The sequence below is a fragment of the Mobula birostris genome, chromosome 21, assembly GCF_030028105.1.
Source record: "Mobula birostris isolate sMobBir1 chromosome 21, sMobBir1.hap1, whole genome shotgun sequence".
Lineage (NCBI taxonomy): Eukaryota > Metazoa > Chordata > Chondrichthyes > Myliobatiformes > Myliobatidae > Mobula > Mobula birostris.
In genome coordinates, this window is record NC_092390.1 from 24,807,242 (window position 1) to 24,831,198 (window position 23,957).

The window sequence follows — 23,957 nt, forward strand, 5'->3', positions numbered from 1 at the left end:
GATCCATCTTGCTTCAGTGCCGACATCACAAAACTCACCTTGATTTCTTGATTTCTGTTAGCAGTGGATACAGCAAGGGCAGTGGGGCTAGTGAATATCCCAGCTATCCCATCTCGCTTTCTTTTAGTGTGATGGCGTTGCATGCCAAAGCAGTAGCCTTCATATGCTGACCAAAGTTGCTTTTCACTTTGTAAAATTTGTTTTTTACGATCCAAAGACAATTCAACTCCAAGAACATTGGGTACTGCAGGGCTGCTTGATCAGTGAGCTGCTTGTTGATTGGACTAGCTGGATTGCTGTTGGTGGCGGAGCTGGCCGAGGTGTTGGAGGGCCCCACTGGGATATTAGTGGAGCCCACCAATGTGTCGTATGAGCCAGTTTGGGTTTGAAGGAGCTGATCTGGCTGCAGACCTTGTTGTTGCCTGCTACTAGGAAACATTGAAGTTGATGCAGTATATCTGTGGGAGATTGTCTTGGACATTTCATTTGTGATCGCAAGACTGTGTTGGACAGTGATAATGTAAGTTGCTGCAGGCCTGTTACCCTTGTCTAGTGGAGGGACAGCTGACGTGGGAGCTGTGTAGCCTCAATTGTAGTGAGAACTAAGCCTCAAGCCTCAAGCCTCAGGCTTGCCTGCTTATGCAGACCAGGAGAAAGATGTGGAAGTGCTACTGCGTGGTTGAGCTCAGCTGGAGCCTGGTCTCGCCTGTCAGTACTGCCCTCCCATACTTGAGCGGAGAATATATGCGTCTGTACACTGCCAGGAGACTGTACCGTCGATTGCTGGACGTTGTCGCTCAGGGTCTTGGATTATATATGTTTTTTTTTCGAGTGAATATGCTTCTTTGCTCTATAGCTTGAATTATGTTATTCACTATTTCTGAGTGTTTGCTTGCTATTTTGAATGTGTTACACCTTGGCTCCAGGGGAACGCTGTTTTGTTTGGCTGTACCTATGTATGGTTTGAATGTTATTTAAATTTGATTTGAGATGTAGCACTGAAGGCCAATTCAGAACTAGCTGTATATCTAGTTAAGCTGTTCCAGTACAGTTAATGTTGTGGCATGAGCTGTATGATGTGGGAAGTTGCGTAGGTATCTCCTGTTCACAAAAAAAAAAGCAAGAAAAATCCATTCTGGCTGTTTAGTGCCCATTCGGTTTAAACTTAATTGCCTGGAGAGTGAAGGAAGGTATCTTCAATAGTGCTGTCGAGCAGCACTTACTGATCAGTAGCCTAATATCTATTGTGTATTATTTTTCTGGACCATTGTGCTCCAGATCTTGATCCATATATGGACCAAATAATTGAACAACAAAAGTGAGATGAGAGTGACAGCCCTTGCTGTCATCTGGTATTTTATAGTTTGTAGCATCAAAAATCAAAGTAAAATTGAAGTTATTAGATATTGAGAAAAATACTAAGATGATTAAACTTATAAGCCATAAAGGGGAAGATGGTTATCGTTGATGGAGGTCAATCACTCTAGTCCCAGGATAAGACTGCCGATATACCTGTCAGTATTGTCCAAGTGCCAGCTCATATGCTTCATCAAAGACTTTCTTTAAGGTTAGAAGTAGGTACCTTGTTTGATCTTCATTTCATTTGCAAATGCTCAGCAAATTATACCTTCCATGCTAGCACAACATTCATGCATGGCCACAAGTAACAATCACAACATATGAGTGACCATCATCAAGAAGAGTCTCCATTAAACTCTCAACATCTTTGCATAAATTTGGCAGTATTTAAGTAAATTTATTTTATTAAAATCTAAATGTAAATTTTTCATAGTCCTTTGTAGATATTTCAGGAGAGAAATGGACATTGTGTAGGCAGAAGTTGAGTTTAGTTTTGCACCTAATTAATAGTTTAATTTGGCACAGCATTGAGGTCCAAAGAGTGTGTTGCTATGCTGTCCTATTCTGTGTTCTATGCTCTTTCCTTTGGAATGATTGGGCTGAATGTTCATTTGTCTAAGCAAATTTTGCAGCATTAAAAACTAATTCACTTCAAGTTTTCTTTGCTCCTGGAATCCAGAATGTTGCTATGTGATTGGGAAAGCAAAGAGGAATGTTCAGTAAGCATGTGATTTTGGCAATTGTGTGGAAATTTTGTACTTGTGGCACTTAAGTGGAAAACTGCCAAGCTTTCAGTGCAGTACATGCAGCTCTGGATCAAGCCACAAACCTCCATTTTCTATTTCCATTTTTGTTGGATGATAGTTGAAAGACTAGCAACAGAAATCTATACTTATGTCATGTGCAAATGACTGAATGCTGCTGATTTTAAATTAAACTACCCATTCAAGTGATTTGCTGTTTTCAGGAAATTTTAGACTTTCAAAAAATATTATTATATCATTTGTTTGTAGAACTGTGTCTTTGATACTTGATATACAAGGGAGTGAAAAGTTACTGTGGGTAGATGAGAATGTGAAGTTCTGCTTCTAGTTAGTTCAGCATAGGTTTGTGAAATGGTAGTGTGGGTTCGTATTCCTACTTTTTTTATACAAGCAGTAATTATGGCTGTTTATGTCATTTAAAACAAAACTTCCTTGCACCTCATGCAACAAAATGTCATATTTTTTGATAATTCATGGTAAGGCTAATAAATATCTGAACAATTGGTCATTTCAATTGATTTTCAACCATGTGTTATAAAACAAAGTTGTTGTAGAGTTGAATCACTGTCAGCAATTATGGGAATCTCACATAAGCTATATATGCATGGAATTCTTGAAGCTATTGTCAGTTTCATGATCTAATGATCTAACACTGTGGAAGACACTAGCAGTGTGCCAGATTTTGAAGGGTGCAAGGGAAGGGAAGTGAGTGCACTTACTATTACAAAGGAGAAGGTGCTCAAACAGCTAAAAGACCTAAGGGTACACCTGAACCAGATGAACTGCACCCTAGGGTTCTGAAAAAGGTAGCAATAGAGATTGTGGCGGCATTAGTAATAATCTTTCAAAAATCATTGGACTCTGGCATGGTGCCAGAGGACTGGAAAATTGCAAATGTCACTCCACTCTTTAAGAAAGGACAAAGGCAGCAGAAAGGAAGTTATAGACCAGTTAGCCTGACCTTAGTGGTTGAGAAGATTTTGGAGTCAGCTGTTAAGGATGAGGTTATGGAGTACTTAGTGACACAGGACAAGATAGGAGAAAATCAGCAAGGTTTCCTTATGGAAAATCTCATCTGACAAACCTGTTGGAATTTTTTGAGGAGATTACATGTAGGATAGATAAAGTGGATGTAGTGGATGTTGTATCTTTAGACTTTCCGAAGGCCTTTGACAAGGTGCCACACATGAGGGTGCTTACCAAGTTAAGAGCTTGTGGTATTACCAGTAAAGTTACTGGCATGGTTAGAGCATTGCTTATTGGTAGGGGGCAGTGAGTGGGAATAAAAGGATCCTTTTCTGGTTGGCTGCCAGTGAGTAGTGGTGTTCTGCAGGGGTCGGTGTTGGGACCGCTTCTTTTTATGCTCTGTATCAATGATTTAGATGATATAGATGGCTTTGTTGCCAAGGTTGCAGATGATACAAAGATTGGTGGAGGGGCAGGTAGTGTTGACGAAACAGGCTGCAGAAGGACTTGGACAGATTAGGAGAATGGGCAAGAAAGTGGCAAATAAAATATAATATTGGAAAATGCATAGTCATGCACGTTGGTAGAAGAAATAAATCTGCAGGCTATTTTCTAAATGGGGAGGAAATCCCAAAATTTGAGATGCAGAGGAACTTGGGAGTCCTTGTGTAGAACACCCTGAAGGTTAACTTGCAGGTTGAGCCAGAGGTGTGGAAGGCAATTGCAATGTTAGCATTAATTTCATGTGGTCTAGAATACAAGAGCAGGGATGTGATGCTGAGGCTTTATAAGGCACTCGTCAGGCCTCACCTTGAGTATTGTGAACAGTTTTGGTCTCCTCATCTAAGAAAAGATATGCTGGCATTGGAGAGGGTTCAGAGGAAGTTCACAAGGATGATTCCAGGAATGGAAGAGTTATCATGTGAGGAATGTTTGATAGCTCTGGGTCTGTACTTGAATTTAGAAGGATGGGTGGGGATCTCATTGAATGTTGAAAGGCCTCTATGGTAGATGAGGATAGGATGTTTCCCATGTTGGGGGTGTCTAGGACAAGAGGGCACAGCCTCAAGATAGAGGGGCGTCCATTTAAAACAGGGATGCAGAGAAATTTCTTTAGCCAGAGCTTGTGGAATTTATTACCACAGGCAGCTGTGGATGTAAGGTCATTGGGTGTATTTAAAGTAGAGCTTGATAGGTTCTTGATTGGACATGGCATCAAAGGTTATGGGGAAAAGGCCGGGGCTTGGGGCTGGGGGGCGGGGGAGAAGAGGGGAAAGATCAGCCATGATTGAATGGTGGAGCAAACTCGATGGGCCAAATGGCCAAATTCTGCTCCTATGTTTTGTGGTCTAATATTGCCAAATGCCAGTAGTTCATAATAAGGTAAGAGATAATTGGCCGTCAGCATTTCTTCAGGACTGAAGGTAAAATCTGATCTAAATCTTCTTTCATTGAAGTTGTTTCTTTCTTTATTTTTTATTGATTTAAAAGGAGCCATTGAAGTTGTTTCTTAGTACTACTTTGGACTATATACTACATTACATGAATATTTTATACTGAGTAGTAATTTAAAGGACTTGTGCTTCTGTATGTTTTACAGTTACAACACAATGACATACTGTAATTTTGAATCCTTATCTTGTGTACATAATGACCATTTAAAAAAGTGTTGTAAACTTTAGTTTATTTATTGTGGTAACGCCTACAGTTGATTTATTTTCACGTGGTCATGCTTGAATCTGGATTATGAAGTGCTAAACAATAAAAAAAACAATAATATTTGCTTCTAATCTGTATGACTAGTATTCCAATTCAATGACTATCTTGTATGTAGAGTGCTTGAATTAAAATATTATGCAGAAGTTGAATGCTATGGATGCTGGAAATTTGAAATGAAAACAGAAAATGTTTGAAATGCTTCCCATGTCAAGCATCCTTTGTGGAGAGGAAATACGTAGCTCCTGTTTCAGATTGATGGCCTTTTATCAGTCCTCTTGAAATAAATTTCAAAAATTTGTGTTTTTGTTGGGTATTTACATAATATATTAAGACAGTTTAACTATTTTTAAAACTAATTTTGGAATCTGTGCCAAAATGTAAAGTTTAATTGCAGCACTAATCAAGCTTCAACCAACCAAGGTTTTTTAAATTTTCTTTAGACATTCAAGTCCGTAGTGGGAAAGCCTGTGCTTCATTTATTAATTGCAATAGAATTCTTCGTGGATAAACAACTGAATTTTATACCTGGGGATAGTGCTTTCCAAGTCTACCAGGTAGGATAGTGATCAATTTTTTGCCATGTCAGAAAATGACAAAATATTTCAACTTTTCTTAATGGAATGGAAATATTTTATTAAATTAGATGTGCAATATTTGAAAATGACCTGCTTTGTAATAAGCATGATCTGTGACAGTTTATTGTAGTGTTGATAATTGCGTAAGCAGATGCACACATTATTGACCTCATTTCAGCAATAAAACCACAACTGCTCCATTACCTTTCCTAGTTAACTCTCTGGTTGAAACTGACCTCATCAATCTTCTTTGGTTTTCCTGTCATTGTTTGCATGAGCTCTGCCAGTGGAACAGCATTCATCCACTTTTGCATTTGGAATACTTGCTTGCCATGAAACAAAGTTTTTGATTGCCAGTGAATTGACTGAAATTGCATTCTTAAATGATAACATCTTATTCCTTGTTCTCTCTCCGTCCTGATGTACTTTCTGACAGTGTATTTTAGCAAGATATTTTAAATTGTCAAAATCATCATGTCACTCACGGTTCTTTGTTCAGCAAACAACTCATCTTTTTTATTATACATACAATTGTGTTTCCTGTATATATGCCGTTTTCTAATCTAACTCCCTTAATCCCCCACCACTCTGATTTCTACTTGAAAAATCCTTTCTTAGCCTGTTTGCTAAGATGCCTCTCATCCATGGTGATTGCAGTTTCTGATGTAGCCCCACCCCCACCCCACCCCGCTTCCCTCTGTCTTAATTTGGTGAACTAGATAATCTCTTGTACCCATGTTCAAAGACATTCCTGACCATACATTTTCCTGGCCACTTTCTAATATTTTTCACAACTTATAACATGGAAATGGTATATCCCACATTATTTATAATTGTACTTGATAATTCCCAACATCTTGCCTTCCATTTGTAATAAAATATCTGCATCTGTTAACATTGTAATCAATTGTTTGCTCTGCTAAGTTGCCTTGAAATCAAGGTTAATATTTATTCTCCTCATTTAATCACTATCATCCACTTAGCTCTCTCCAATTCCAGGATGTGCAGACTAACTCAAGTTTCTGACAAGTAGTTGACTTGGTGATAGTTCTCAGATTAGTTGGACCAGGATTACTTCCTGTATCATGCAATAATGAGTTTAGAAATCAGAAGGAGCTGGTGCAGAAGTCAGGTTTTAAGATATAAGTATACATTTTCAGGAGCAGAGATGACCAGTACTAGAAGGATGGGTTGCACCTATGATGACTAATCCCTGTCAGGGAGGTTCATCAAGTGGTGTTTGGGTTGTTTAAACTAGTGATGCAGGGGGTGGAAGCCAAAATAACACTGCAGCAGGAGGGAAGAGAGAAGTTTATGCAGTAAATAGAGCAGGCAGTTCCAGTATGCACAGCAGCCAGGGATGGATTGGGAAACATTAGAAAGCTGATGAGCTTAACTGCATTTATTTTAATGCAGGGAGCCTTGAAGGTGAAATGGATGAGCTGAGAGCACGGATCAGCATGTGCAATTATAATATTGTGGCTGAAGAAAGGACAGGAGTTAGCTTCCAATGATCTTTCAGGCCTGACCATCGGTTGGGTTGTGGGGATGGGGGGGAGGGAGGGGTCTTCCAAAAGGGAAGAGATGTTACATTGCTGATTCGGGAGAGCATTACAACTATACTGAGGGAGAGTATACTGGCAGGATCAGCAAATGAAGGTACATGGGTAGAACTTAGAAATAAGAAAGGAGTGATCACTTTGGGATTATACTATAGGCCTCCAAATAATCAGTAGGACTTGGAAGAGAACTTGGAATATTTAGAGAAATAGCAGCATGATGTAAAAGCAATAAGGTTGTAGTGGATAATTTTAACTTCCTCAAAATTGTCTGCAATTTCCTTGGTATCAGAGACATAGATGGGGTTGAATTAGTTAAATGCATTTTGCAAGGTTTTTTCAAGCAGTATATCAAGTGTCCCGCCAGGAAGGAAGCTGTACTTGACCTCGTTTCAGAGAATAAGGGTGGGCAAGTAGAGTAGTAACCCTTGGTGAACAGTGCACTTAATTCAGAAAGCTTTAAACTAGTTGTGGAAAAGGTTGGACTCAGAGTTAAGTTTTAAATTGGTGGGGGGTCGATTTCAATAGTATAAGTCCTAGTGAAAATAGATTGAAAGCAGCTGTGAGAGGTGGAAAAAACAACATGCAATAAATGAGAGTCACATAAAAGCAAATACAGGCTGAAACTCTAGTCAGCGTTTTTGGGATGTAACTTGTGATGGACCATAGAATATGCTGGACTATAAAATTGCTTCTGATCAATTTTCTCTAAGTATCTTTTTTTTAATCTAATATAGAGCATTCCACAGGTTGTGTGGAGGTTAGTTCCTGCAAACCATTGTTAACCTGGATTCTTAGTAAATTGGAAATGCCATCAACTGACAATGCAAATGTTTCACAGGGAGAATAACTAGGTACAGATTGTGCAGAACTTAGTTGAAATTAGTTAATTAGTGCAACAGATACAAAATATGCCATACCTGAAAGTTTCAACCTGTGGTAAGAATTCGGAGGCAGCATGATCCTGTAATGCGAAGAAGCAAGGGTAACAAGATTAGAGAAGTGTGGTTAAAAGAAATTTTAAGTTTTACCAGGAAAAAAAAGAAAGTGTAGGTTCGTTATATGAGTCTTTTGATGCATACCGAGAAAGAAAGCAGTGAGGAAGGCCAAAGAGGAACATGAAGTAGCCCTGCCCAACAGAATTGAAGAGGATTCCAAAACTTTTTGTAAATATATGAGAAGCAAGAGGGTACTTAGGGAAAGATAAAGTTCCCTCAGCGTCCAGAGGGCCGCCTTTATGTAGATAAAGGATATATAGGAGGTATTCTGAATGAATGCTTTGCCGGAGAGAAGTATCGTGAGATGGGCAATGTGTGCACTGCTGGTCTGGAGCATATTTGTATTGGGAAAGGGGGTGTTTGAGATTTTAATGCACATGACGATGGACAAAATCCTGGGCCTGATGAAATCTATCTCAGGGTGCTATGGGAAGCAAGCAAAGAGATTGCTGGGCCTCTGAAACAGATTTTTGCAGAATGTTTAGCTATGGATGAGCTGCGAGAGGACTGCAGTTGAGCTACTGTTCCCATATTATGGTTAAGTCAGGAGACTACAAGCCAGTAAGCCTTGCCTTGGTAATAGGGAGATGTTTGAAAAAAATTCTTGGGGATAGGAGTTAGGATCTCTTGGAAAGGCAGGGACTGATTTTGGGGAGTCAGCATGATTTCATGCTTGGGAAATTGCACATCACAAATCTGATTAGTGGAGCTTACTAAGAAAATTGAAGAAGGCAAAGTGGTGAGGATATGGTAGACATAGACTTTAGAAAGACTTTTAACAAAGTGCCACTCAGTTGTCTGGTCCAGAAAGTCAGGGCATATGTGATCCAGGATGCTTTGGTAAATTGGATCCAAAATTGCCTTTGTGATAGGAAAAGAGAGTAGTGATGGATGATTTTTTTCTGACTGGAAAGCTATAATCAATAATGTACTGCAAGAACTGATTCTCAGACCTGTTTTCGATGAGAATGTCAGTTGTTTGCTGATAAAGATTGGAGGAATTTTGGATAGTGAGGATGGTTGATTAAGTGATGTAGATCAGCTGGAAAGCTTGGCAGAGTGGTGGAAGATGGACTTTAATCTAAGAAAGTGAGAGGCAAAAATACATTTTCTGGGTCATCCAGTACTGGCAGGACATGTATAGTGGTATCAGCAGAGTAGTTTTAAGCATTGATGTACAGAGGGACCTTGGAGTGCAAATTCATAGCTCCCTGAAAATAGCAATGTGGGTGGGTACGGTGTTGAAGGAGGCATTTAACTTGCTTGCCTTCATGGGGAGGGTTATTTCATTTATGAGTTGGGTCATAATGCTATAGCTGAACAAGATGTTAGATTTGGAGTATTGTGTGTAGTTCTGGTCACCACATTATAGGTGTGATGTAGTAGAAAATATGCAACAGCGATTCACCTGGGATGTTGCCTAGAATGAAGGACTTGAGTTGGATTGACTGATTTTGTTCTCATGGGAATGCAGCAGATTGAGGGGTGACTTTATAGACATTTATAAAATTGAGGGGCATATATGGGGTAATAGTCACAGTCCACCGTTTTTTTTCCCAGGTGGTGTGGGGTATTCTGAAACTAGAAGTTTAAGATGAGAAGAGAAATGAAAATGATCTGAGGATCAAGTTTCTCTACACAGAGAGGTGGGTGTATAGAACAAGCTGCCTTAGGAAGTGGTGCAGGCAGGTATAATCAAAGTGATCAAAATATCATTCAACAAGTACATGGACAGGAAAGGAATAGAGGGAAGTGGTGTAAATGCAGGAACATTGATTAGCTTAGGTAGGCATCTTGATCAGCACAAATGAGTGGGGCTGAATGTCTCAGGCTATATTGGTGAACTTTATTGCTAGTTGTTTCACTTGCTTCTGATTACATTCACCTGTTCTTCAGCATCATCCTGGAAATATGATGTTTGGTTTTCTTTTCCCTCATACCCAACCACTTTCTTAAACAGTACTCTTTTGTGTACTTCACCTTCATTTTCTCACAAGTGTGAATTCCTGGACTACTTTATTATGGTTGATGTAAGGTGATGCTCTATTTCTCCCAGCATTCTTTATATCATGCCAAACGTTGCATGTGCCCCATTTCTGCTTTCAAAGCATGGTCATTAACTGGAATCTCTTTACCTCCTTGTTCCTATTACAGTTCTTGTTATAAGACTTTGTATTCCTTGTCCCCCTCATGAAAGCTAGCCCAACGTCTTGCCTTGGGTAGTTTCCCATACATTTTCTAACTTGTCATCATCAGATTCTTTATGAAGAAATCACCCACGTCTATCGTTAAAATACACTATTCTGTTTCCAATTTCTTTCTCAAGTCCTTGAGCATGCCTCATCTTTTAGATATCTTTACCCTCATTTCCAAAATTCACTACTTAATCTCTTCAGTTTAACATACTGGTATCTTTCCATCTTTTTGAAAAATGCATAGAGAAAAATCAGTCTCCATATTTAAATAGTGTACCCAATGACTTTGATTATCATTAATTATTAACAAAACTATGGAATTATCTATTTAGCTAATGAGTAACATGTGAGTGCTTATTTACAATGAAGTATTTGAAAAGGTAATTCTGGTAAAAATTTGCACGTGGTGTGTTTGCTTAGATGATAAGGGAATGCTGTTGTGGTATAAGCTAAAATTGGACATGAATTACAGTTCATAAAGTGTGTTAAATTTGAAGTTTAATTTTCAACTCTTAAAGGGTCTTAGACATGTTAAGATTAGTAAATTTCCTTAATTTGACTTTATATTGTCCTGAATAGAGTTCATCTTCACTGTGCCTGCAGAATATTTGCACTCTTACCAATGTTGCCAGTGAAGGCCGATTTTTTTTTTTTGCCAACCTGATGTGTAATCAATTACCTTACTGCAAAGCCATAAGCAGGGTGAATGGGCTCCTAAACTGACTTGATTTTGGACTCTTTTCTTTAGTTTTTTAAAATCCTAAATCACTTGATGGGCTAGATCTTTTTTTCTTGGCCCTATAGAAATGTTATATTTTAGTCTTTCATTTGACTGAAGTTTTTCACATCAATCTTAATACCATTTTAAAAAATTAACTTTCACAATGAAATTATCAATGGAACACTCAGTATTTATACATTAAACCAGGCAAAGTAACGTGAGATCAGGGGAAAATAGAATAACTGGGAAGGTTATAAGTAAAATATTAGAAGCAAATGGAAAAGTTTCTATAATTATTGACAGCTCTTGTGATTTTGGTTCTGTTCTGACCTGTGGTGCTCTCTATGTGGAGTTGGTATGCTTCCTCTGTGACAGTGTGGATTTCCTCTTGCATCCCACAATGTGCAGGTTGTTAAGTTAATTGGACACTGAAAATTGATTTTAGTGTGTATGTGTGTTACGATCTATGTGGACAATAGAATGCGTTAGGGCAAGATTAGTGTAAAATTTGGGTGATCAATGTAAACTCAGTGGGCTGAAGTTGCATCTCTCTATGACTGACTGGATTATTTTACAATGGGAGGTTCTCCAGACCATGATGAACCCACAAAACAGATATCACACACAGTACATAAAACATAATACTACCACAAAAAGTTAGTAAAATGTAATTCAAGGTGCATATAGTGAGCAGCCCAGGTAAACAGTAAACAGCATACTGTCCTCATGACAAGACCTTGCTGATGGCAGGGTATTGGTCTCACAGCCTGAGGGAAGAAGTCGTTACCCAGTCTGGCGGTCCTAGTTTTGATGCTCCTATACCACCTTCCTGATGGTAGTAGGTTAAAGAGATTGGGAAGGCTGGTAGAGATCCTGAACAATGCTTCAGGCCCTTCATATACAAGGATCCAAGTAATTGTCACAAATAGTGGGGAAGACCTCAATGATTCAGGGTGCAATTCTGGGTATTGTGTTCAATTCTGGGTCCCCTCATTATAAGAAGAATGCGAAAGCTTTAGAGATGGTACAGGGGAGATTTACCAAGATGCCATCTAGTTTACAGAACATATTTTATGAGAATAGGTTGAGTAAGCTAGATCTTCTCTCATGGAGCAAAGGAGGATGAGAGGTGACTTGATAGACGTGTACAAGATGATAAAGAGGCATAGAGAAGACACTCGGTGGCTATTTTCCAGGATAAAAATGACTGATATAAGAGGGCATATCATTAAGACGATTGAAAGAAAGTATAGGTGAATGTCAGAGATGGGCTTTTTACACAGAGAGTGGTTGGTGCATGGAATGTGCTGTCGGGGTGGTGCTGGTAGAGGCAGGTACTTGAGGGACATTTAAGAGACTTGTAGATAGGTACACAGATAAAAGAAAAATGGAGGATGTGTATTTAATTTTTCAATAATATTGTAAATATATTTGATTAAGCAATCTTTGTTTAAATAATTCATTGCAGGTTTTATGTAAAAATACATGAATGGCAAATGTCATCACGCCACTACGAAATAAGTGAGCGCTTCACTAAACTAAAAAACTAAATGTACTAGCTATTCCTGGTTCCTTGTTTTCTTTTGATTCGTTTATTTGAGTTACAAAATGTAACGGTGGTGACAAGTAAGTTTTAAAACAAACCTGAGATAACTACCTAACTGTTTAAGTGTGGCGAGTTATTAGAGTTTTTAAAAAAGCGCAGCAGTTTTTCTTTGCAACAGGAGAGAAGCAGTTGATTTTTTGAAAAAAGCGTAGCATGTGCTTCTTCGGGAAGGGACAGAAACAGAGTATAAAAAAAGGCATTAAACGGACAAATTCATGGGTTCATAAACAGTGAGTACTGGTTGTTAATCATAAATTTAAAAAAACACAAATGGCTGACTACATCAGAAAGATAGACAAGTTCAATTGCACAAAAGATAATTGGTGATGTATACAGAGCGAATTGAGCAGTATTTTAAAGCAAATAGAGTAGCTGATGAGAAATAAGTGCCAGTTTTACTGAGGGCAATAAATCGAACAAACAGATTGCATGGAAGTTTAACTGCTCCAACCAAACAGGCCAAAAATAGCTTTGCTGATATCGTGAATGTAATGCAGGAACATTTAGAACCAAAACCATTGTTGATTACTGGACGCTTTAGGTTTCATAAGTGGAATCTAAAGGAGGGGGACTCCGTTTCATTTTACGTGGCTTAATTGAAGAAGTTGTTTAAGCATTATCAGTTCAGTGACGGGCTTAATGATGCACTGAAAGATCGTTTAGTTTGTGGAATCTTACTATAAGCATTCAAAAATGGCTCCTAACTCAAGCACAGCTCATTTAAATGAGCAGTTGAAATCACTTTATCAATGCAAATAGCAACCAGAGACACAATTCAGTAGCAGTCAGGAATGAAAATGAACGTGAACAAAAAAAAATAGTTTCGACATTTTGTTTTTTATTATTATTGATATATTGTTTAGCTTGGTTAATCAGTTATTTGATAGTTTAATTCTTATTGTACATATTGATATGTTGACTTGATTAATGTTTTTTTTGTTGATTTTCAATAATAATTAATAAAAAGATTTAAAAATGAAAAATGCAAATTGCAGCGTCTAAACAGAAGCTGGCCTGGCCGAACAAGTTGTGTTACTGTTGTGGCAGGGGCTCACGTACACCAGCCCAATGTAAGTTTAAAGGTGACATTTGAAGAAAATGCGTCAAGGTGGGACACATACAAAAACCATGTTGGGAAGACAAAAGTAAATGGACTGCACAGGGAGGATAAAAAGTCAAGCTGTAGTTTCAAAAAAGCACTAATCTGCATGCTGTGAATGAAAAATCTGATAACGATGAGAACGACACAGGACTGGGTAGCCTTGTGATAAACTGAAAACTAATAGAGAAACAGTATGGCTTACACCAAAAGTGAATGGTAAATTAATTAAAATGGAATTGGACACTGCTCAGCTGTTTCAGTTTCTATCATTCCACAAAATGAGTTTGAATGAGGTTTCAAAGATACTGAACTAAAGCTTGCAGATATCCAACTAAGAACATGTACTGGAGAAAAGATAACTCCTGTGAGAATGATGTTCATAACAGTGAGATACAAAAACCAACAAGCCACATTGGTCTTGTATGTGGTAAAACAGGAGGGTCAACATTGTGGGGTTATGATTAGATGAGACAACTACAACTTGATTGGAGATCTATCCACCAGTTGCATGCCACATCCCCTGCAATAAAGTCAACTGAAGGCAAATTAAGAAAGGTACTGAATGCCACAGCAGTGTTCATGGAAGGCATTCGGAAAACTCAAACATATCAAGAGTAAAATAGTGTTAAATGAAAATGCCACACACAAGTTTTACAAAGCCCATCTGGTTGTCAGTGAGCTAGGTCACATGGAAATTGAAGGAATTCTTTCCAAGGTTGAGTGGAGCCCATGGGCAACATGGTGGTCACAACTGACTATGGAAATGCTGATGGATTGTCCATTTTACCCATGAAAAGGAAATACCTGAAAAATGTACGAAAGAGGGTACCCCTCTTGATGAATTCTCCCTAATGCAAATCAAATGTAACTGTTTTGTTTGGGTGTGTTCATGAGTATTTGTGTATGGTTGGATGACATTTAAACTTGAACTTGAAAGTCCCCCTAATATAGTAGAGGTGATCCAAAGGGAAACCAGAAGAGACCAAACACTGTGTCAGGTCTACGTGGCAGCCCAAAATGGCTGTCATGTGTGGCGGAAACTCCAGTCCCCCATTTTTACCAGTGCCAGGATGGACTTGTCCTTAACAGAGGTTGCCTTATGCAGGGATTGAGAGTTGTCGTACGCATAAGCAGCAGCAAAGCAATGACCCAGATTCCGAGTGAGCACATTAACTGTTTATTTATAAATGAACAGTGAAACACTTAACCAGGCATATGGCTAAACAAGTGCTCATCTATGCTACCTAAAGCTACACAAAACTACAATACTAAAAATTGGGTAACCCTTTTAACTCAACAGATGTTCCAATAAATCTCCCAAGTTATAAAACTGCAAAGTTAAGCACGCCACAAATGAGTACGTAATTAAGTTATTGTGGGAGACCTGCCCCTGTCTGCTACGCTCTTCCCCAGTGGTCCTTAACTGCTTGTTGCGACTTCAGCCTGAAGCAGGCCCTGGAGAGAGGGAAAAAAAAAGAGACCAAGTATATCACACATGCTATTCTTGTACTCTTCAGATGCCAGGAACCATAAACAGACAACCAATGGGAAAGAGCTACTGCATCCTTAAATGGGCCAATCAACAACTGACAAGTTAGAAGTGGCTTTCGAACAACAAATGAACTAACACCTCACATAACATGCCACTCCTCCAAAGACACGATGCCGTAATAATCACATAACATATGCTGTGTCTGTCTATATCGTCGTTGTATTATATAGTATACTGCATATTTAGATATATATGTATGTGATCGTACATAAGTTGAGATGCATTTTATATTGAGTTGGAGTTTATAGCTAAGCAGGGAGAAATGTGTATTTAATATTTCAGTAATATTATAAATATATTGTTTGATTAAACATTCTTTAATTCATTATGGATTATCTGTAAAAGTACGTGAATGGCATACGTCATCACGCCACCACATCATAAGTGAGTGCCTTACTAAAGTACGTAACCAAAAGTACATGTTATTCCCAGCTCCATGTTTTTCTTTTGATTAGTTTTATGTTTTGGAATTACAAAACATAACAGAGGACTATGTGGAAGGGAAGATATAGATTGATCTTAGAGTTGGTTAAAAGGTTGGCTTAATACTGTGGGCCAAAAGCCTACTTTCTTTACCATTGCTTTACTGTTCTGTAGTAACATGATGTAAGATTTGGACTTATTTATAACAAAACAGGAATAGTCCTTAAGCTGGAAACTTTCCCAAAATATGTATCTAAAAAAAGTCCTTGGAATTTCCCGGTCAATAATAATCAATTAATCTCTGATGAGGAGGAGGAGACATTCGTGCCTTAGGGACATGTAATGAAAACCACAAGCTACTCTGCCCAAAACTACCTTGTGCTTAGCAACAGTCATTGATGAAAGGATTATCTTATGGTGATTATGCAGAGAACTAGATAGAAAGTAATGGTGTACCGTCATTAGACAGGGTACCATATGGTAGTCATGAACCAGTTTGTGGAAGTGACAAGTATACTATTTTTTAATAAAAATAAACCTAAGTGATTGAATAGTTAAAGCAAGAAATTTTAAATGCCAAATATCTTTGAAGATTAGAAAAATATTCGCAGTATCAAAGCTGATATTTTGCAGCCTATTGAGTGCTAATTTATTTTTATGTGTCGTTTATGCAAAGGAAGGTGTTCCTTCCTGTGCCCATAAGACATAACAAGTGGAGGAGAAGAAAGCTCACTGTCCTTGGCTATGAGAATTTTCTTGACAGAGTTACATTTAAGTAGTTTTCGAAGCTAATAAATTTGCATTTGAAATGATTAAAACATATGGTAGTGAGAGGCTAGAAATACACAAGCTTAAGATATAAAAATATGATTTAGGCCTAGGTGTCATAGTTAAGCTATAATTATTGGGATGTTATTCCAGCACACCAATCAGTGGTGACATCAGTGCAGAAAGGAGGTTTCTTGCAGGTCCGCAGCACTTGTTTAAAAGAAGAGTTTCTTGGGCATTTGGTGTCATTCTGGTGGCCCAATTAGTGGTGGGAGCAGTCCAGAGAGGAACAAATAAAAGTACAGAAGGGACAAACTGAGTGGCCATTGTTGGGAGTGGGCCAGTGGTAAGAATGGGAGTATTGGGCTTTGGCTGAAAGGAGGCTTCGGCTCGGAAGAGGTGTTGGCTCTTGATAAGTTGACTGAGTAAGTTTCTGTTAAGTTTCTCTTTTTTCTTGCTGTGTCAGAGGCACTTGATGTAATTTAAATGGCCGTTGTGTGTTCTTCATGCCAGTTGTTGGAGTCCTGGAAGACCCAGAGTCTCCCAGGGAACTACATCTGCATGAAGTGCATCCAGCTGCAGCTTCTTAAAGACTATGTTAGGGATCTGGAGCAACAGCTGGATGACCTTCGGCTTGTACCAGAGAGTGAGGAGATTATCAATTGGAGTTGCAGGGAAGTAGTCACCCCTAAGTTGCAGGAGGCAGGAAGCTGGGTGACTGTCAGGAGAAGGATTGGGATGGTGAATAGGCATTTAGCACAGAACACCCCTATGGCTAATCCCATCAATAATAAATATACCACTTTGGATACTGTTGTGGGCATTGTCCTCCCAGGGGAATGCCACGGAGACCAGGTTTCTGGCACTGAGTATGGGTCTGTGGTGCAGAAGGGAAAGAGGGAGAAGAGGGGAGCAGTAGTGCTAGAGGACTCAATAGTCAGAGAAACAAATGAGATTCTGTGGACGTAAACAAGACACCTAGATGGCATGTTGCCTCCCAGGTGCCAGGGTCAGGGACATCTCGAATCACATCCACAGCAGTTTGAACGGGGAGGGGGAGCAGCCATATCTTGGTACATATTGGTACCAATGACATAGGAAGGAAAAGCAAAGAGGTACTGAAGAAAGAATTTAAAGAGTTGGGCAGAAAGCAGGACCTCCAGGATAGTAACTTTTGGAATGCTACCTGTGCTACACACCAGTGAGGGTAGAAATGGTGATTTGGTGAATAAATGCATGACTGAGAAGCTGGTGCAGGGGGCAGGGCTTCAGATTCTTGGATCATTGAGATCTCTTCTGGGGGATGTATGACCTGTACATAAGGGACAGGTTGCATCTGCACCTGAGGAGGATCAATATTCTCACAGGCAGGTTTGTTAGAGTTGTTGGGGAAGGTTTAAGTTAATTTGGAAGATGGTTGGGAACCAGAGGAAAAGAAATCAGGATAGGATGGATGGTAAAAAAGCAAAGATAGCATGCAGTCAGACTGTTAGGAAGACAGGCAGATGGTAGGACAAAATTGCAGCCATCAGGTGAGTAGCAGTGCATTAGGGATGCAGAATCAAAAAGGGTAGCAAATACAGTACTCAAAGTGTTGAATCCCATGCATGGAGTATAAGAAATAAAGTGGATGATCTTGTTTCATTTTTACAGATTTGAAGGGTATGATGTTGTGGCCAACACTGAACTGTGGCTGTAGGATGATTGTAGTTGGGAGCTGAAAGTCCAAGGTTACACATGGTATTGGAGGGATAGGAAGGTAGGCAGTGATCACAATGTGATTGAGTTCAACTTCAAATTTGATAGGGAGAAAGTAAAGACTAATGTAGCAATATTTCAGTGGAGTAAAGGAAATTAGTGGTATGAGAGAGGAGTTGGCCAAAGTAAATTGGAAGGAGATGCTGGCAGGGATGACAGCAGAGCAATAATGCCCTGAGTTTCTAGGGAAAAATGAGGTAGGTGCAGGGTAGAAATATTCCCAAAACAAAGAAATACCCAAATAGCAAAATAGTACAACTGTGGCTGACAAAGGAAGTCAGAGCCAATGTAAAGGCAAAAGGGAGGGAAGATAGCAAAATTTAGCGGGAAGGTAGAAGATACGGAAGCTTTTAAAAACCTACAGAAAGCAACTAAAAGAATCATTAAGAGGGAAAAGATGAAATATGAAAGCAAGCTAGCAAACAATATCAAGGTGGATAGAAAAAGCTTTTTCAAAAATAAAAGAAAGGTGAGAGTGAATATGGGACCGCTAGAAAATGAGGTCGAAGAAATAATAACGGGCCAAGGAGATGGCAGATGCGTATTTTGCATCAGTTTTCACTGTGGAAGGCACTTGGCTGTGTACCAGATGTTGAAGGGTATGAGAGAAGAGAAGTGAATGCAATTTCTATTTCAAGGGAGAAGGTGCTCAAAAAGCTGAAAGAACTAAAGGTGCGTAAGTCATCTGGACCAGATATATTGAACCAGAGGGTTCTGAAAAAAGTAGCAGTACAAATTGTGGAGGCATTAGTAATGATCATTCAAGAATCATTGGATTCTGGCATGGTTCGGGAGGACTGGGAAATTGCAAATGTCACTTGACTCCTTAAGAAAGGAGGGGGGGCACCAGAAAGGAAATTATAGACCAGTTAGCCTGACCTCAGTGGTTGGGAGATGTTAAGGATGATGTTATGGAGTATTTGGTGTCACAGGACAAGGTAGGACAAAGTCAGCATGGTTTCCTTACAGAAAATCTTGTCTGAGGAACCTGTTGGAATTCTTTGAGGAGATTACATATAGAATAGATAAAGGGGATGCAGGAGATGTTGTATTTTTAGATTTTCAGAAGGCTTTTGATGAGATGCCACACATGAGGCTGCTTACCAAGTTAAGAGCCTGTGGTTCCTTTTCTGGTTGGCTGCCAGTGAGTAGTGGTGTTTCATGGGGGTTGGTGTTGGGACCACTTCTTTTTATGCTGTATATCAATGATTTAGATGATGGAATAGATGGCTTTGTTGTGAAGTTTGCAGATAATGCAAAGATTAGTGGAAGGGCAGGTAGTGTTGAGGAAACAGGCTACAGAAGGACTTGGGCAGATTAGGAGAATGGGCAAGAAAGTGGCAAATGAACTATAATATTGGAAAATGCATAGTCATGCATGTTGGTAGAAGAAATAAATCAGCAGGCTATTTTCTAAGTGGGGAGAAAATCTAAAAATCTGAGATGCAAAGGGACTTGGGAACCCTTGTGCAGAACAGCCTAAAAGTTAACTTGCAGTTTGAGTCAGTGGTGAGGATGGCAAATGTAATGTTAGCATTCATTTCAAGAGGTCTAGAATATAAGAGCAGGGGTGTGATGCTGAGGCCTCACTTTGAGTATTGTGAACAGTTTTGGGCTCTTTATCTGAAAAAAAAATGTACTGGCATTGGAGAGGGTTCAGAGGAGGTTCACAGCGATGATTCCAGGAGTGAAGGGGTTATCATGGTCTGGGCCTGTGCTCAATGGAATTTGGAAGGATGAGGGGGGATCTTATTGAAACCTTTCGAATGTTGAAAGGCCTAGACAGAGTAGATGTGGAAACAATGTTTCCCGTGGTGGGAGAGTCTAGGACAAGAGGGCACAGCCTCAGGATGGAGGGGTGTCCATTTAAAACAGAGATGCGGATAAATTTCTTTATGTACAGGGTGGTGAATTGATGGAATTTGTTGCTATGTGCAGCTGTGGAGGCCAGGTCGTTGCATGTATTTAAGCCAGAGCTTGATTGGTTTTTGATTGGCCACGTATCAAAGGTAATGGGAAAGGCCAGATCAATTGGTATTCACAATAGAGGTGTTAAAAGTTAATGAAAACTTCATGTGGACAGCAGATGATATTTTGAAGTTAGTAAAGACAATGGAGCCTTGGTTGTTGGGCATGTTTCACATTCCTCCATTACTCTTATTTTGTCTGTCTCTGGCAGCCCCCTTTAAGTAAAAGGATGCTGTTTTAGGAAGACCTTTCTGGAAAATGCCTCACTACAGAGTCCTCACTTGTTTGTCTTGAGTACGCACTGCTGCAATGTCTCTGTCGCTGGTGGTCTCACTGACTATAGCTGCCCCAGGCTATTGTTGTCTCTAACCCTTGCCTTACTGCAACTTCCACAATTGCAGTGCCTTTTTGCCTTGGTGAAACTTTCTGAGAGGGTATGTCCAAATTGGCAATAATCTAAAACCTCTCGTGTGCCATAATAATTTTGATTAGAGATTGTCATTGATTAGTGAATTGGTAACCATAGTTACGGATTTTCTAAAGGTAAAATGATGAGTTCTGTTGCTTATTTATGTATATTCATTGTTCTACTATTAATAAAGGTATAACAGACAGATTGAAAATATTTAAAAATATTTAAAAATTAATATTAATCATTCAAAATAAAATATTCATAATATTTTATGAGGCACTAAACTACATACAGTATTTACCATTATTATCACTGAATATCCAGTGTTTACTAGCCAAATACTAATGTGTCCACCAGGCCTGTGAGAATTTCAAAATATATCATCCATTGTCATGTGTTCTTGCAAGCATCTAGCTGGCACTAAGTTGGTGTGAGATGCTTCATGTGAAAACATCTCACTGCTCTTAGGTTGTAAAAAATCATTGCTGCTTTATTTGGCAGCAAAGATAATCATTAATGATAATCATTATGTATCTTTTTATTATAGGTGGGGTTTAAAGAATTGAGGGGCAGCACTGTATGCCAACAAAATTTTTTGTGTGCAATCTTGGGCACCCATGCTATAGGGCTGCCCGTCTTGACCTAAACTATACCCATATCATTTCATCTTTAAAGTCTATCCATTGTTTCTTTTTAATTTGCCTGCCAGTTTTTTATTCCAGCTAATCCTGACAGTTTCCTTCTCATTCCATTTGAAATTGCCTCTCCTTAAATTGGGAAGTTCTCATTTAAGTTATTCTCTGCCCTTGTCACATGTAAACCTGGACTTAAGAGTACTAATGAGCACTGTACCCTAAATATTCCCAGAGTGCCCCATGGAGATCAAGGAAGTTCTCATTGAAACTCCTTCCTCTTCTTTATCCTTAAATATCAATTAATATTGGGGTTACCACTTGCTCTACATCTCTTGCATCATTGTGTAGTTTCCCAACAGATTTGCAATTCTATTTACTTGCCTCTCTTGGTGACAAATACAAAGGTTCCAGTGAAGTATTCTTTCTTAAGTTAATGGGCACAGTTGTTGACTGCTTAGGAACATTTCCAGTACTATATATTCCATAATATGCACTAACTTACGCTATTCCCCCCTTCTCCTACGCTATCTTTCCTGAATAACTTATAACACAAAATATTTATTGCATAAGCCTGTCCTTTTGTTGGACCCGTGTCTTAGTAATCAAGTACTCACAAATACATCATCTCTCAGAACAGTTTGCTCCAGCAGCCCAGTATCCTGTATAAACAGAACTTGTATGCTTTTGAATATATATGCTAAACCAATGTGGCAGCAGAGTAGCATAGTGGTCAGTGCAATCGATTTACAGTGCCAGTGATCAATGATCGGGGTTTGATTCCCACCACTGTCTGTAAGGAGTTTGTACATCCTCCTACATCCCAAAGACATGCGGTTGGGGTTAGTGAGTTGTGGGCATGCTATGTTGGTGCCGGAAGTGTGATGACACTTGAAGGCTACTCCTAACGCAATCATCGGATTTCATTGTTTTGATGCTTTGATGAACTTGTGACAAATGAAGCTAATAAAGCTTTTTATATCTTTAACTTAATGTAGTGTTCAACCTTACCTTGGTCAACTATCTTAGGTTAGGTAAATGAGCACACAAATCCTAATTAATTGAAACTGCTCCCAACGTTATTGTTTCATTACAAATGTCTACAGAAGTTAAGTTGACCTGGGCTAACAATTCCTGAATTCTGTTGCTCCTTTTGGATCAGCGCTCATCCAATGGAAAACGTTTGTATTTTCATACACTGAAATTAGGATCTCTTATTGCCCAAATGATTGATCCTTTGTCTTCCTGCCCCAAGCATGGAGGTTCTTCTTGCAATAGTTAGTTTCCAGGATTCTCACTGTTCTACCTCTGTACCACTATACTTAGATTCCATTGGTTCTGATTTATCGAGTTAGCCTGTGTCCACTTTTCATTGGCTCTAGTTCAAGACTACAGGTAGCATTATCTCATTGCTCTTCTCCCAAATATGGAAATTCCTGTGATGTAATTCCTTTGACCACCACTCCTCCCCCACCCCCAAATCAGACCATTTCAAATCCGGTTCAAGTCAGATGCTTGGCTTGGATTATTTCAGTTTACCAACATGGACTACTTTTATTAGAAACCTACATTAATTATTCTACCTTATTAAAGAATATCCCACAAATAACTTCTTATTTGGAAATTATCTCTGATTTAGCAGAATATCATTAGGCCCTTTGTTTATCTCCACTTTTGATTACTTCAATCCAGAAAGAGTTAATTCAGAAAATCAGTTCATAAAATGGTGGTTGCTGAATTGTCTCACTGAACAATAGCTGCAGCTTCTTTTTATTGAAGCACCTTCAATAACTCCAAAAGACTGAGATTTGGTAAAATACTGAAAGGCTTTTATTCGCTGTACAATACGACCTCCACGGTGAGTGTCTGCCCCCGGACTGAGGGGGAGGGGCAAGGCGAAATACCTTTATACAGGACTCTGTGGGAGGAGCCACAGGGGCAGTCAGCAGAGGGGCGTATCCAGACAGTTAACCCAGTTACAACATATATATATATGGTTTACCACATTCACCGCTCCTTTTTTTTAAAAAGAGTCCTGCGGGATGAAGTGACTGACAATATTTACAACAAGTATATTTACAGGTCAAGCCTATCAGGCCGTCGAGTCCGTTGCTGTGATCTACGTAGCACCGGTGGTGATTGCATCGGCGACGGCGGTTGTGCTGGCTCCGGCCTGACTTGAGGTGTCAGCACGTTAGGCATTGTTAATCCCTCGTGCGTGTGCGTTGCGCCTGGTATGGGAGTGTTGTGTGGTGTCTGTGTAGGGTTTGGAGTGCGCGGTGTCTCGTGGGTGCGTACATCGGCGGGTACGGGGTCAATAGTCACCATGGAGTGTTCAGGGTAGGGGCCCGGTGCTCCTGCGGGCGGCAGGTCGTGGATGGAGACCGTGTCCTCCCGCCCATCAGGTAAAACCATGTAGGTATACTGAGGGTTTGCATGAAGTAGTTGAATCCTCTCGACCATCGGGGAGTATTTATTGCTTCTTGCATGTTTCCGGAGCAGCACTGGCCCTGGGGACGTCAGCCAAGTTGGTAGGGTGGTTCCAGTGGTCGACTTTCTGGGAAAAGAAAAGAGTCGCTCATGAGAGGTGGCATTGGTGGCTGTGCATAACAGGGAGCGGATGGAGTGGAGTGCCTCGGGAAGGACCTCCTGCCAGCAGGAGACCGGCAGTCCCTTTGACCTGAGGGCTAAGATTGTGGCTTTCCACACCATGCCATTCTCCTTCTCTACCTGTCCATTCCTCCGGGGATTATAGCTCGTGGTCCTACTAGTTGCAATTCCCCTAGCCAGTAGATATTGGCGCAGCTCGTCACTCATAAACGAGGACCCTCTGTCACTGTGGATATGGCATGGGTATCTGAACAGAGTGAAGAGCTTGCG

General features: G+C 39.7%; 1 protein-coding gene across 7 annotated transcripts in view; it reads left to right on the forward strand.

Moving 5' to 3' along the window:
- The window catches only part of jmjd1cb (jumonji domain containing 1Cb), a 200,107-nt gene that overhangs the window by 88,953 nt on the left and 87,197 nt on the right, over window positions 1–23,957 (forward strand). For 3 of the 7 annotated variants that reach the window (XM_072239188.1, XM_072239186.1, XM_072239190.1), the window contains one exon: window positions 5,249–5,362. The exons of the other annotated variants lie outside the window; for them this stretch is intronic. In XM_072239188.1, the coding sequence (XP_072095289.1) occupies window positions 5,249–5,362 (114 nt within the window). The remainder of the gene's footprint in view (window positions 1–5,248; window positions 5,363–23,957) is intronic. 7 annotated transcript variants of the gene reach the window in all.